Source organism: Bubalus kerabau, chromosome 3, assembly GCF_029407905.1.
Source record: "Bubalus kerabau isolate K-KA32 ecotype Philippines breed swamp buffalo chromosome 3, PCC_UOA_SB_1v2, whole genome shotgun sequence".
Classification (NCBI taxonomy): domain Eukaryota; kingdom Metazoa; phylum Chordata; class Mammalia; order Artiodactyla; family Bovidae; genus Bubalus; species Bubalus kerabau.
This window is the reverse complement of record NC_073626.1, coordinates 142,838,440-142,854,620: the sequence shown is the minus strand read 5'-3', so window position 1 is coordinate 142,854,620 and position 16,181 is coordinate 142,838,440. Positions and strand designations below refer to the sequence as shown.

The 16,181-nt window shown below is 40.5% G+C and overlaps 1 protein-coding gene across 5 annotated transcripts in view; it reads right to left on the bottom strand.

Annotated features, from left to right (window-relative positions):
* Window positions 1–16,181, bottom strand: part of SPATS2L (spermatogenesis associated serine rich 2 like) — a 188,618-nt gene that overhangs the window by 56,622 nt on the left and 115,815 nt on the right. For all 5 annotated transcript variants that reach the window (XM_055573046.1, XM_055573045.1, XM_055573048.1 and 2 more), the window contains 3 exons: window positions 14,371–14,479; window positions 9,763–9,812; window positions 6,982–7,228 (listed from right to left, as the gene is read on the bottom strand). In XM_055573046.1, the coding sequence (XP_055429021.1) occupies window positions 6,982–7,228; window positions 9,763–9,812; window positions 14,371–14,479 (406 nt within the window). The remainder of the gene's footprint in view (window positions 1–6,981; window positions 7,229–9,762; window positions 9,813–14,370; window positions 14,480–16,181) is intronic.

Below are 16,181 nucleotides of genomic sequence, written 5' to 3'. Positions count from 1 at the left end.
TTTAGGATGGACTGGTTGGATCTCCGTGCAGTCCAAAAAATTAATGAAAGGCATTTTATTCTTTGCAAGGAGTGCATTCCATTTAATTAAGTCTGTTTGTAACTGAAACCTTGTAACTAACCAGGTTTGACTGGGAAGTTGGGAAGGTATCAGCTATTCAGAGATGAAGATGGTTTGAATTTTTGCTGTAGGGATGCAGCAAAAGTAGTTTTCAAATGAGAAAGAGAAGGGGGAGGGCTCTGGAGTTCAGTCTACCCAGGTGACAGAAAAGTACCCGAGGGGTTTTATTTATCCCGTGTCCTTGAGTCACCGCATCCTATGTCTGTCTCCTTCTCCTGCTTTATCACACACAGAGAAAGGAAGCAGAGGTCTAAGACACGGGAAACACAGTGTAAGGCTGCCTCTAATATTACCCGAACTATTCAGACACCGTGCTGCTGGAAGCTGAGTTTGAGACTGAACAACACACAGCTACAAACAGGAGTTAGCACTAAGGCATCAGATGCCCAAATAACAGAGTGAGAATAATGATAAATGTGCTTTAAACTTATGTGCTTTAAACTATATGCTTCAAAACGCCTGCTCACATGACCGTACTTAATGTCAGCTATATACCCTAACAAAGCACTAAATCTTTAATTAAAAACCAATGGTTACAACGCTACAAGGGCTTTAGCTAAAATAATCCTTAATTAAGGTTTAAATTGGAGAAGGCAATAGCAAGCCACTCCAGTGTTCTTGCCTAGAAAATCCCATGGATGGAGGAGCCTGGTGGGCTACAGTCCATGGGGTTGCCACGAGTCGGTCGCGACTGAGCGACTTCACTTTGACTTTTCACTTTCACGCAATGGAGAAGGAAATGGCAACCCACTCTGGTGTTCTTGCCTGGAGAATCCCAGGGATGGCAGAGCCTGGTGGGCTGCTGTCTATGGGGTCGCACAGAGTCGGACACGACTGAAGCGACTTAGCAGCAGCAGCAGCAAGGTTTAAATAAAACATTGGCTGTTTAGACCAAGATAGCCTGATGTCAGAGAACGTGAATGGGGGCTCCCTCAGCATCCACATATCCTCTTCCTTCACCCATTCATATAGGGCCTTATCTGAAGTTGCTACACACACCCCTCTTCCTGCCCAAGCCTCTCTCCTTCTTGCTGCCTTCACAACATTTACTATAATCTATAAACATTTAACAGAGAAGGCAATGGCACCGCACTCCAGTACTCTTGCCTGGAGAATCCCATAGATGGAGGAGCTTGGTGGGCTGCAGTCCATGGGGTCACAAAGAGTCTGACACGACTGAGTGACTTCACTTTCACTTTTCACTTTCATGCATTGTAGAAGGAAATGGCAACCTACTCTAGTGTTCTTGCCTGGAGAATCCCAGGGACGGGGGAGCCTGGTGGGCTGCCGTCTATGGGGTTGCACAGAGTCGGACACAACTGAAGCGACTTAGCAGCAGCAGCAGCAGCATAAACATTTAAACTTCCCTGGTGGCTCAGATGGTAAAGAATCAGCCAGCAATGCAGGAGATCCAGGCACGATTCCTGGGTCAGAATATCCTCTGGAGAAGGAAATGGTAACCCACTCCAGCGTTCTTGCCTGGAGAATTTCATGGACAGAGGAGCCTGGCAGGCTGCAGTCCACGGGCTCACAAAAAGTTGGACACCACTAAGCGACTAACACTTTCACATAAACATTTTGGTGTATTCTGGTTTACTGTGCATCTCTTCTCCCCATTCCCCACAAAAGAACAGAAATTCCAGGAAGGCAAAAACTTTTTTATTTTGTTTACTTCCTCTAGAAGAATTTCTGGCACATGTTAGACACGTAAGATATTTCCTATATAGACAAAGAAATGACTTCAGGGTTTACTCTGTGCCAAATACTGTGCTAATCACTTTATTTATCTCATTTACTCCTCATCACAATTGCAGAATATTTTGCAGGTGAGACACAGAAGGGTTAGCTTGTCCAGGGTCACACACCTAGTAAGTGACGAGGCCAAGATTTGAATCCAAACATGTTTAATGCTAAAGCCCTGCTTCTTAGCAATGATATTATGTTGCTTCCATCTGAGAGCTGGAATGGCTGAAATCCTGGAATATACACATTTGGCTTTTCTATTAAAGTTCTCGGCAAGCTGCTTTCTTCTTGTTGATCTTTTCTAATCCTCTGGTCCAGTATAGGGTTTAGAAAAGCAGAGGAGATAATCTTGGAGCTAGGGCCAACAACAGGATTAAAAAATCTGCTTGGAAATCTTATAGGGAACCCCATACCACAAAAATATTGTAAAATAGTCTGTTGTTGTTTTCTTCTTTTTTATATGAAGCACAAATGAGGGACAGGCAGCCAACATTCTAAAATAACAGGACCCTTCTCTCACAGTTGGTTCAGTTCACCTAGAGAATAAGAAAGCGGTTCCGTCCCAGAGGCAGGCTGCACGCAGAATCTGCATGGCAAAGGTAGACGATGAGGCTGCTCCTGTTCTCCCACACAGGGCAGAAGCCCAGGTCGTGGAGGTCAGTGAACACAGCATGGGGCCTTCTGTTAGAAACAAGTAACGGGTAACAGAAGAGCTGGCTTCCCAAGATGCTTTACAAGACGAGAGGAAATAAAGGAAGCCTGCTGGGAAGAGGAGCTGAAGACAAGGAAAAGTCCCGCCCCCAAGCTTATCTCAGTGGAGCCAGTTGGTGGCCCACAATCCTGCTCCTTTCCTATTGGATGGGAATTGTGTCCAGGGGGAGAAGGACAGCAGAGGAATCTGAATTTCTATTCTAGCCCATGCGGTGATAAACGTATAGACATTTCCGCGATCCGAACCTTAAGGAAAATAGAGCAGGAGCCAAATTTGGGAAAAATGAAACCTAAGGTCATAATGCACTTTAACCATTTAGATAGAGCCTTAGAAATAAAAGTGACCCTTGGCATTACTTCTGTGAATATAAATCTTGATCTACTCCTTGTCTGACTTTGTACTTAGATGCAGATAATCTTCGGAGAAGGCAATAGCACCCCACTCCAGTACTCTTGCCTGAAAAATCCCATGGACGGAGGAGCCTGGTGGGCTGCAGTCCATGAGGTCGCTACGAGTCAGACACGACTGAGCGACTTCACTTTGACTTTTCACTTTCATGCACTGGAGAAGGAAATGGCAACCCACTCTGGTGTTCTTGCCTGGAGAATCCCAGGGACAGGGGAGCCTGGTGGGCTGCCGTCTATGGGGTCGCACAGAGTTGGACACAACTGAAGCGACTTAGCAGCAGCAGCAGCAGCAGATAATCTTGATTGGATTATGTAAAAGATCTAATTTGAGTGGTTATTAAAAATTCTGAAATACAGAAAAAACTACTCCAAGGCTTAAAAAAGTAATTTTGTACTAAGTTTAAATCAAACTCCCCAACTTCAGAGCTATACTCTGACTTGCAGCATTGTCCCACTCGACAGTACTATATTTACAGCCTGAAACGATGATGCTTTTGGTGGTTATTTTTCATGTGGGAAGTCACACTAACACCCCGGAACCACCTGCACATATCTTAAAGCAACTTTTCCCCTACCAGCAAATGATCCTTTTTAAAACCTTTAGAAAGAGAGATCTTGAATGTCAAGGTGTTATAAAAGATAAAACACGCTTTCCACATGTTCACAGCCTGCTGCCCAACTGGGCATTCAGGGCAAGCTTCCCTGAGCCAGTTTCATCACTGGAAAGCTTGATAAATGCTCCACCACCAGCAAACTGGAGATTTCTTCAAGGCTCATACTTTGAACTCACTCAAGTACAGAATATCATTATCTGGTTTTGTTATAATTACTTTTCCCTAATTTTTCAATTATATACATCTTTCAAGAGTTATGGAGCCTGTGGTTTTAGTAATAACTCTCTAATGCATGCATAAAATTGCATGGATTTGAGTCAGGCTTTTGCTAACCAGACAGAGTTACCCATGGGGCACAGATCTGCTCAGCTTCTTGACCCCGGGGGCCTTGGTTTACTCAGCTATATAGTGAGGGGATTAAGGGATCTTTCCCATCCTTCCCAGTTTCAAAGGTCTACTCAAAATAGGGTGCAGTAATACGCAAGATCCGACACTCATCTGTAAAATATTTAGCAGAGATCTCAGGATTTCTGAAAAATTGAACAAAGCACTTCAGAAGTCATTTGATAGTTTTGGCATCAACCTCCTGATGAATCTTCATTATCTTTGGGAAGAAACTTAACTAGCTATAAACTCATTTTAAAATTTATGATCACAAGCTGCTGGTGAAGTTAATGGTCAACCAGGAGAATTCCCTTCCTTTTGCAAAAACTTCTGATAACCTTCCACTGTCATCATTTATTCTTTAACAGAAAGATTTACAAGAGTAATATCTTTGTTTTATTAATTATTAACAAATAATACCGACATACCTTAATGACTTTATGCTAAACTTACAAAACTGAGGGATCTTGGGATGGTTCTTTGTGCAATAAAGTATTCTTTGCCAACAGTTTCATGACAGGGTTCACAAAAGCCCCCTTGTACAGAGAACTCATCTGCTGGGTATTTAACTTTCAAGGCAGCTCTCCACTGTGAAGTGAAGCGCTTCAGTATTGCATTTTCTCTAATGTCATATACTTGATAGAGTTACTGAAATTGTTTTAGGAAGAAGGTATAAATTATAAGTAAATGAACAAATATATGTGCTGGGCTTTTAATGTATGATTGATATCACAACAGCAACCTGAGTAATTAGATTTTGAAAGTAATTCGTGTGAAAGCAATCACAGGCAAAGTTGGGAATGTGCCATTCGATTATTTAATTTCTTTCTCTTGCCCTGACCATAAATCAAAACATTCTCAAAATTGTAGGCAGAGGGAAAGCTGAATTAAAAGATGACTGGAACATCCAGATTCTAAAGAGAAATAGGTTATTTTTGTTGTTTGTTGTAAGATATCATTGTGTAGTAAGGATTTTCTGAATTATAGCACTATTAATAGTGTTGTTAGGTAATGTTTATGGAAGAAAATTAGAGCTTTGTGAGCAATTAGAAAACTTCTTAATGTGTTACACAGTGTCAGTTATTTCATGCTTCCTCATGGTAATCCCTGATTCAGAACAGGTTATCATGTGATTTTCTGTTTGCACCTGTCTCTTCTGCTCAACTAAACTCTCCCCGTAGGTTGTCGTTCTGTTGCTAAGTCATGTACAACTCTTTGTGACCCCAAGGATTGCAGCATGCCAGGCTTCCCTGTCCTTCACTATCTCCCAGGGTTTGCTCAAACTATGTCCATTGAGTCAGTGATACCATCCAACCATCTCATCCTCTGTCACCCCCTTCTCCTCCCGCCCTCAATCTTTCCCAGCATCAGGGTCTTTTCCAATTTTAGTCAGCTCTTCGCATCAGGTGGCCAAAGTACTGGAGCTTCAGCTTCAGCATCAGTCCTTCCAATAAATATTCAGGATTAATTTCCCTTAGAATTGGCTGATTTGATGTTCCTGCAGTCCAAGGGACTCTCAAAGTCTTCTCCAACACTATAGTTCGAAAGCATCAATTCTTCGGCACTCAGCCTTCCTTATGGTTCAACAGTCCCATTCATACATGACTACTGGAAAAATCATAGCTTTGACTATATGAATCTTTGTCTGGAAAGTGATGCCTCTGCTTTTTAAGCCCCTGTTTTTATTCATCTTTGGTTTATTTTAGGAGGTGTTTTGAAAAACTTTTAAAATTTATCCAAGTAATTTTGTATGGGTGGGTGTTGGGGGCAGGATGCTAGATGACTCACAATCACAGGAATCCCACACAACGAAGAACTGCCCAGTGACCTGAATTTTCTCATGTCTTCCCAGACATGTGACATATAAACTCAAAGTATTTTTTGTACAGTTTTCCTATGGATTTCCAAGATTTACTTGGATTTCCAGGGTTCAACTACTATATGCATTAAGAGAAAACTGTACTCTCTGGTGTTTATAACTTCACCAAGAGTTTTTCACCATTTCGAAAATTCCATGGCCAACCACAAAGGCAGTCACTGTATCTGAGTGGATAATCAGCAACTGTCAGTCTGCATTTGTAGCAGCTGCTTTCCCAGTGACCCCATGTCTATATTAAAATATACTTATTTAGTTTTTACTTCACATGTTGAATATAAAGAAGCAGTATTCATGTTATCCAGTTGACTACTATCTCCCTTCCTGTAAGTATAAAGCAATTCATGATAAGTGGGTATGAACATCTGGCCATTTTATTAAGCCTTCTATTTTAGCTATTCTTGAACTTCTTATATCTTTATATTATTGATGTTCTGTTTCTAGGTAGATTTATATTATCTGTGAATTTTACTTTAGGATTTGACATAAAAATGGAGCTTTGGGCCAAATAGTATTGAAGATCACAGATCTAGTAGAGTCCTGTACAGTTGCCTTATTTTACAGAAAGGAAATGGGACACTTGAGATGAAATGGTTCCCTTAAGGTCATACGGTTGATTAAGAAGCAGCCTTTCGTTGAGTAATGAATATATAGCTGTAGCACAAATAAAGAATATTCCAGATTCTAACACCCTGGAAGATTATATTCTATTGCATGATATAAAATACCAGGAGATAAAATAATTTGGTCTACCCTTTAATAACATTTCCTTTGATCACCAATTATCCCTCCCTTATGCCAGCCAAAGTGTCTTTAGAAAGAAAATTTCTTTAAGCTGGAATTTCTATTTTCCTGATGATTCCAATAAAGACTAGAACTATATTTTTTAGATTAAAAAAAAAAAATCCTCTGACTTTTGCAGGGCTGGACTGGACATGTCTTCTCTGGTCCTGTTACTTTCCTCCCGGCCCCTACCATCCTGCCTGAAGACCGTTTGAATCTATGGACAATGTTGCAGGACAATCGTTTCCTTAACAACAACAGTAGCAGTGACTGTCCCAGTGGGTCCCCTGCCATCCTTTTCTTCTATGTCTTTCTAAGCAACTTTACTTAAGAATAACTGACCTGTGACCCCACGGAGTGCCTTTGAAGGTTCCTCGAGTATTGAGATCTTTTTCTCACGAGGGGGAAGGGCTGGTTTTTCACTGGCAGAATCAGTGGATGAGCTGTCCTTCTCACAGCCGTTGATGTGGCCATTCTGTATCTGGGGCGGTGGTGGCTGCATGGGCCCTGCCTCGGGCCGCTCTGCCTTGTCTTTAGCATCTTTGTTGCCTTGATGCTGCTTGGACTTGCTTCGTTTTCTCTTATTGTTCTAGAATGAGAAACAAATGAGAAATGAGTATTATGCAGTTCACAAGCACCTTGAAATAGAATGTGAGTCCAAGAAAGCAAAATAAGATATGTTATCCTTTTGCTTTTTTTGTTTTCTGACTCTTCAAATAAAATGGGTGAAAACACTGATGTCTTTATTAACCACCCAAGTTACTATAAATATCTTCTTTCCCCCAATGAGTTGTATAAACTTTTACCTCATAAACATAGAAAACAAAAAGTTTCCTTTACAAACAAAAAACAGCAGGAAATGGCTTAAAATAGCTGACATATCATTTGAGCAAATTGAGGGCCTACATATCTGAATGGTCATAGAGTAAAAAATCTCATGGTTACTACCCTGGAGGAACTTGAATTCATCTATTGTGCTATTAGAGAAGAGTTCTCATTCCTTATAGAGACCGTGAGGGTGGGAGGAGGGCAGGGAGGACCCTGAGGTTCTACTCCTCTGGGGAGGAGGGAAACTTGAGGGGAGGGTGGAAAATGAATTCCTCATTTTCCTTGCAAAATGAGGAAGTGGAGTCAAATCCCCAAAGTCCAGGTTGGGTCTTTGAAAAGGCACCCCCTCAACCAGGCCACCCCTGGATTGTTGCCACACTGTCCAGGAAGTCCCAGATTCATTCCCATGAACATTCTAGCTGGAGTGGAGAACTGCTACAAAACATTGCCAAACCAACGTGGGCCCACCTGAATTCTGTACCCCTGGAATACTTGGCTGCTAGCTCAACAGCACCATAAGACTTTTCTTACATTTAGCTCAGAATAACACAACTATGCATTTTATTTCATTTCTTATTTATATCTTTTAGTAATTTAATTAATGTATTTATTGGCCACATCTTGCAGTATGTAGGATCTTAGTTCCCTGAAGAGGGATCGAACCTATGCCCCCTGCAGTGGAAGTGTGGAATTTTCATCACTGAACCACCAGCAAAGTCCCTACCCCGAATTTTAGATAATTGAAATTTTTTAGACCTTGGTACAGGCTTCAGCCAATGAGAACAGACAAAGGACCTTTCAGGACAGACCCTGGCCTGCCTGCGGCATCAGTGTCCCACCAGCTAAACATCAGCCCGGCTTTGTTCTGCAATATGTTTGAAAAGAAATAAGAAGAAACAATTTTCTCTTGATTCTCCTCCCCATTCCCTTTCTTTTCCTCTGAAACCACAAGCGTGGCTCTGCGTAAGGGCTCCTCCAGGGGAGAGAAGTGCAATGACTGGGTGAAGGGAAGGCCCAGGGGCACCTATTCCCACAGGAGGCCTGAGTCTCCTAGGCTAGGGAGACCATCTTCCCATTTAACCTCTAAGAAGAAGGCTTGGTAATGAGTTGGGTCTGCAGCTGCCATCTGCTCTTTTTTTTCCGCATCAGAGAAATTTAAAACCCAATCCACACATCTGAAATTTTTCCATTTAAGTATAAAATACTGCCTTTCAATCACTTGCAAACCATCTTCATTTCATACAGAAGTCTGGGAAGCTATGATTAAAGATAAGCAGACATTGTCAAAGATGGTGGCATACAAAGGTTGAACAAAAAACCTCGTAATTCTCCCTGTTCTCCATGAACAGGGAGGAGAAAAAGGAGGAAAGGATCATTCCAGTAATTTCAGTAATCTTGGGAATTTATGAAAGTAATACTGCTTTCATGTGTGCGTTTGTTAAAACCTATTCCTCGGGCCAGTGATCTTCCCTCAGTGGGAAGAGTATATACTGGGATTCCCCTTGGGGAAGTTACTTTGGAAAGAGAAGCAGACTTTTTGTCAAAGTCATGAAACAGATGACAGGCCTAGAACAAGAAGCCGCACCTCAAAGGAGCCAGTGAGTACCCATAAATGCGCACAAGACCAGGAAGGCCAGTGTGTGCATAGCACACCACATGTGTGCCCAGAGGTTGAAACAGTGTGACTAGACAAGAAAGAAATATAACTTGAATGGGGCAGCTTAAAATCTCCCCTCTGCTCACAAGGAGCAGTCAGTCTGCCAGGGTTCGAAAGAAAGGCAAACAGGTCCCTTACTTACTATGGCTTTAAGGCATGTACGTCCTTTTTTTCTTCCTTTATTAAAAATCTAGCTTATTAGAACTCAGGAAAAATGTTTCTCGGGGCAGCCCTGCACAGATTCTCTCGGCTGGAAAAACATGTGAAAATATATTTAGAGCTTTTCAAGTATCTTTAAAAAGCTCCTTAATGTTTTCCTTTGTGCTGTGGGATACGTTCAGGCAAGTTAACATCTAGGATCCTTTGAATTCTCTGGTTGGGCTTGCCTTAATACTTAAAAAGAAAAACTCTGGGACTTCTAAAGCACACCTGGTGGTTAAAAACACTTGAACAGAAAACAAGGGCATTAGTAGGGAGGGTGGCTTGTAATTTAAGAGAGTCATGAATCTGGAAGCTTCTTGGGTGTACATATTAACATATTTGAAAGAAGCACAAAATTGGCACCCTTGTTAAAATGATAACAACCACGAAGGTTCTGATGGAAGATGTTACTAATTTACAATCCATATCAATCTTACCTTCTTTTTTCCTGTCATATTCCATTCTTTTAGAACTTGAATTGCACTGCCTAGACAAAGACAAAGAATCTTCAACATGTATTCACATAATAAAACACCACACAAAATTCATCTATGTCTTTCCATCTTAGTAGCGATTTTTTTCCCTGGCTTTTTCATTTGTTTTGATACATCCTACCTTAATAAAAATGCCAGTTTCATTTTTTATTTCCAGATTTTCATTTAATTCACTGCATGATCTTGGTTTTATCAAAGTATTAAGCCCCACTACATGAAGCTTACTTTGTTTTATCATTATGTTGTCTTAGAGAAAATGAAATATATCTTGAGAATTTTCTGATAGCTTCATTGCCATAGGTAGAATTAAAATTGTTCTGTTTTATATATGAATCAAAATACCTATAATCTTCTGGGCCAAACATGGGATTTTGAATATTATTAACCATGTGAATCCTAACTTTTTGTTTGGCTATTTCTGCTCATTTTCTGCCTCTACTCATTATGTTCACAACCTGCAGGGTGACAAGAAGGACAGATGATCTGATGTTAGTTTTGCTCATGTCACTGTGGATAAGGACAGGACGCAGTCTTTGCAAGGTTCCACTTTGAAACAAAAGAAGCTCATTAAATAACAAGTTGAGTCCCAGGTTCTGCAATACTCTTCACGTGCATATGTGGCATGGCCCAGATGCAGAGGAAAAGTCTAACTTGATTAAATTAGAAAATATTTTAAAAGAAATGCTTAACCAGCGGTCAGCTACAATAAGTATCTTCATGTAATCTAAGTTTCTTCACTCACTCCAAGGTGCTAGTGGTAAAGAACCCACCTGCTAACGCAGGAGATGTTAGAGACTTGGGTTCAATCCCTGGGTCAGGGAGATCTCCTGGAGGAGGGCATGGCAACCCGTTCCAGTATTCTTGCCTGGAGAATCCCACGGACAGAGGAGCCTGGTGGGCTACAGTCCATAGAGTTACAAAGAGTTAGACACGACTGAAGCGACTTAGCATGCACTCATTCACTCACTCCAAACTGCTGGGGGTAATTTCAACAAGTTATTGGTAATGAGCAGACCGGTTGTTCTTATTTACATAGGTATTTCTAAAGAGTAGCTCTTAAATGTATTCTTTCAACAATTTTAAGCATTCTCATACAATTTCATTATACTAATAGTTCTCTACAATGAGTGTGTTGGCTAAACAAAGATAAACTTCAGGCTAGTCTTTATAACAAATTTCAAATTAGTAGGGCCCCAATTATTGAGTCTACTGTCACTGTTAGATAAGCAGAAGGCCATATTGCTTTGACTAATGTTTAAAAAGACTAATTATTCCTATCCATTCAGAGTTTCCAATTCAATGCCCCTCGAAGGCTTTTTGCGTTACATGTACTTGAAATAGTAAGACTGCGTTTAAAAGTAAGCTATAATTCAGACTTTTTATTAACTAGGCTGATCTTTTTCTAATTTGCCCAGAGAATTAATGTTTCACAGTATTTTCCTTTCGAAGAACTTTAGGAAGTCACTTTCACTAGGTTACTTCCTAAGTCACACCCGTGGCTAGGAATTATTAGGGTAGTTCTTATTTATAGCTCAACTTCAGTATTCCAAATAAAATTAAGTTAAAAAAACGTTAAAGACTGTTCTTTTAAATCAGAGGAAGGAGGTGAGTTGTTTACTACTTTCAACTGCAATATTCAATTATTCCTCTCATTTTTATATTTGGACATAAATTCTATTTGCAATTTGGACCATGAGCTTTTAGAGGGTAATTCTGAAGAACCTGTGTTTACAGACAATTTTGAAACTGTTATTATTAAACTTTAATCATACTAAAACTGCTTGGGGTTTTTTTTTATATACATAATTTAATTAATTTATTTATTTTTGGCTGTACTGGGTCTTCGTTGCCTCAGGGACTTTTCTCTAGTTGCAGCCAGCGGGGGCTACTCTCCAGCTGTGGTGTGCAGGCTTCTCACTGCAGCGGCTTTTCTTGTTGCAAAGCCCGGGCTCTAGGGCTCCAAGACTTCAGTAGGTGCAGCACGTGGGCTCGGGCTCTGTAGTGCCGATTCCCCGGCTCTAGGGTACAGCTCAACAGTTGTGGCACAGGGGAGTAATTGCCCCAGGGCGTGTGGGATCTTCCTGGATCAGGGATGGAATTTGTGTCTCCTGCATTGGCAGGCAGATTCTTGACCAGCGAGCCACCAGGGAAGTCCTGTTGGGAGCTTTTTAAGCCACTCAGAAAGTGTGCTTTTAGTGTGCCTCATAAATGATTCCTAGTGATTATTTCTGATTTTCAGTGATCTTTAAACACGTTTTCCTATTGACCCCCATCCAAAATGACATCTCAGCAATCGATGAATTTTTTAAAATGAGACCTTAATCCTGACAAGGTGAAAATTTCAAGAAAGACAAGCATGGTGCTCTATTTAAATATAATCAGATTTGATGACAGTCCACCAGTTACTGAGCATCTGAGCATCTCATCAGGGTCACTGTAATAAAAACTTTCAGGATGGAGAATGTGGGGGCCTCACTCCAACTGACGGTGGGGAGGCATGGGGATAGTAACCTGTTTCCTTTCCTAAAGCTTTTTTCCATGTGAGTGATGCTGGCAAGTGAAACTGAAAAGAGAGTTTATCTGAGCCAGGCTGTGCAACTCTCAATTTTTTTTATGAGACAAACTGTACCAAATGTTGCGAAGTTAGATTAGCATCCCATTCTCTGTATTTGTTTCTTACAAATAAAGATTCCATATTTGTTCATACATGAAGCAGGAAAAATAGTCAGAAAAGTTATGCTCTGTGAGTCTGCTTGCAGGTCTATTTTGAACCATGTGTGCTAAGTCACTTCAGTCATGTCTGACTCTTTGCAACCCCATGGACTGTGGCCTACCAAGCTCCTCTGTCCATGGGATTTTTCCAGGCAAGAGTACTGGAGTGGGTTGCCACTTCCTTCTCCAATTTTGAATGATAATCATTTTTAATTCAATTAGCACTCTAAACTCTGACTGCAGATATCAGAATGTGAGTGTGCTATCTGGTTCCAAGACCTTGCCTGAAATGCAATTATAATATATGTAGAAACTTAGGAAGATTATTCTATTTCCAGGAAATTGAGTAAGTTTAACAGAAAGTAAAACTAGTATAAAATGGAGGAATATGCTGAAAGGTATTCCCTGAACTTTTGGTCAGATTATGTTTAGTTAGTCCATATTAACAAAACAGAAACTAACGCTAGGACAGAAGATATGATATATATATAATATATATGATATCAAAGAACAGGTATAAGATATTTGTTCATAAATGAAATTTGTTTAATTTGTCTAGGAGAGAAGAATTTCCCATAATTTATAGGAAATGTGAAACAGTAGGTTATACATTTATGAAAAAACTACATTCCTGAGAATTTAGATTCTATTTTTTTTATTTTATTTTTTTTTAATTTTTTCTATAACATCACTGGAAATGGGCTGTTCAAAACATCAAAAATTTTTTAGACAGCAAAAAACGTTCTAGAGGTGGATAAGATGAACTAATATTCTGACTAATTAGGAAATTTCAAAATGATAAACTAAGGATATTAAAGACCAAATCAGTCCTCTCAGACTACGTAAGCATTAAGTTCAAGGATTCCAATCCTAAGGCTAAGTAGAACTATGCTGGTTGAAGAGCTGAGAAGGCTTTTCAGATCAGGAGTGAAGTTCATTATCCTCCATTAACAAGGGCATCATCAAATAAAGGACATTGTTTAATAACAGATTGGACAGACTGGTCGACAGTGGCATTAGTAGCATTAGAACAGGTATCCTTTGCAAACTATCTACAGTCTGTCTTCTGTTTTTTCCCAATGAGGAAAAAAGAACTTCCAAATTCTGCTCTTAATACATAGATGTGTTTTTTTAAATGCTGTTTTCTGTGGTAAAATTCACATAATATAAAACATACTGCGAGCTTAGTTGCTCAGTCATGTCCAACTCTTTGCGACCCTGTCGTCTCTAGCCCACCAGGCTCCTCTGTTCATGGGATTCTCCAGGCAAGAATACTGGAGTGGGTTGCCATGCCCTCCTTCAGGGGATCTTTCCAACCCAGGGATCGAACCCAGGTCTCCCACATTGCAGGTGGATTCTTTACCAGTTGAACCACTAGGGAAGCCCAAGAATACTGGAGTGGGTAGCCTATCCCTTCTCCAGGGGATCTTCCTGACCCAGGAATCAAACGGGGGTCTCCTGCACTGCAGTGGATTCTTTACCAGCTGAGCTACCCGGGAAGCCCTGAAACACACTATCTTAACTACATCTAACTGTACAGTTCAGGGGCACTAAGTACATTCACATTGTTGTGCAACTCTCACCATCATCCGTCTCCTGAGTCTTTCCTTTCCTAAACTGAAACTCTGTCCCCATTAAACCTAAGTCCCCATCCCTCACCACCTCCAGGACCCTGGCAAGCACCAGTGTATGTAGACATGTTTTTAAAGCCTAGCATATTTTTATGAAAAATAAAGCATTAGTAAATAATTGGTATTCAATGCATTCAAAGAAGAAAACACAGAATATATGGAATATTTAGTTCTAACATCTACAGGTTCACAGGACATGTATACTCACCATCCACAAAGGCCTGCACTGCTTTATCTACATTAAAATCAAACTGCTGTAGCACCAGGACTATTTCATTATTGCTTTTGTTGGGAACAACTGATCGAACTGCATAGATCTGGAAAGGAGAGAAAAAGAGAAAGGCCAACATTGTGAATGTTTTTCATCCATGAATCTCTCACTGGATAGAAAAAAAAACAACTGTTCGAAAGGCCTTAAAAAGCTGACTAATCTATCTTCTTGCCATCAAGCATACTCAAGGCATTTTGGACCCATAAAAGTTAATCCTGGTAATCACCTTGATACCCTCTTTATTTGAATACACATTTCTACAAAGATTTCCCTGTTAGGACTGGAGTAGCAAGCCTGAAGAGCCAACTCTGGTTTTGCAATCTACTCCCCTCCCCCCCAGCCCCTGCCCAGGACTCCAGATGCACACAACATGTGTTTTCAGTGAGCACACAGATAGTTCTCTGTCTCTGGCTCTCTTCTCCATGAGCTCAGGGCCTATCTTTGGAAAATTTACAGAAATAGCTTCATGCCTCAGCTTCTCTTATCTCCACAGTGGAGACAGTCACATTGCGGTTCACAAAAGTATGTTGTGAAACTCCATTAATGTTTATAGAGATATAAAAATGTGGGGCATTGTGTTTTTGAAATGGCAATCTTAGCCATAATACAGAAAAGGTTCCCCAACACACTTCTGAAAATCAAACATTTAAACCAGTGTAAATACATACATGAGAGCTAAGGATTTCAACAGGTTAAGCTAATATTCAATTTTTAATGACCTATAGATATTTCTTAGTCAAATTTTGCACATTTTCTTCTTGCCTAATAGAATTCATTGACCTTTAGCTCACAGAACTTGCAATTACTACAGGATACTTTATCCACTTTAGCAAAACCTGGCTCTCTCCGCTTTCTATCAAGGGGATGACTGCAGCCACTACTGACAAATATGAGAATACTATATGGTGCCAAGGTGAGTGGCATCCACACTGATGATCACAAAAGCACTGCACAATCCTTACTTGTTTTCAGTGAACATTTTTTGAATGCCTACTGTGTGACAAGGCACCAAACTTCTTGTAATTTACTGACTAGAGGGGACATATCAGTATGCACATACTGATCAAATGATCACACAAATAAATATCTATGTACATGTTGCAATAAATGCTATAAATCATGTCAAGGGGACTTGAGTGTATATAGGTATGCTGAAATCTGATGGACAAAAGAGATGGCTGGGAGGTTAAGGGGGAGGCCATCTTAGACGGGACAGCATGAATGAGGAGCCAGGCACAGATGAGGAGGGAGTATGGAGCGGGACAGAGGCTGAGGCTTCCAAAAGTACAAGATGAGGCCAGAGGCAGGCAGGGATCAGATCATGTAGCCCTCAAAGTCATGTAAAAGATTTTGGTCTTGTGAGCATCCCTCAACCACCCTTTTATGCTGTCCTTTCTTACTCATTCATCATGTTAGAAAGATATCTCTTGGGAACTCCCCAGCAGTCCAGTGGTTAAGACTCTGCACTTTCACTGCCAAGGGCAAGAGTTCCATCCCTGGTCAGGGAAATAAGACCCTACAAGCTGCATGGTGCGGCCAAAAACAAAACAAAACAAAACAAAAACATTACAAAAAAAGAAAAATAGCTCTTTCCCTCTTCCCTCTCTCTCTGTATGTATGTATGGTATTACCTTCTATATGCAACACTTGTGTTGCTTCCAAAGTTTGGCTCTTGGTGTGTACACACACACACACACACACACACATACATGTACACAATGGAATATTACTTAGCCATAAAAAAGAAT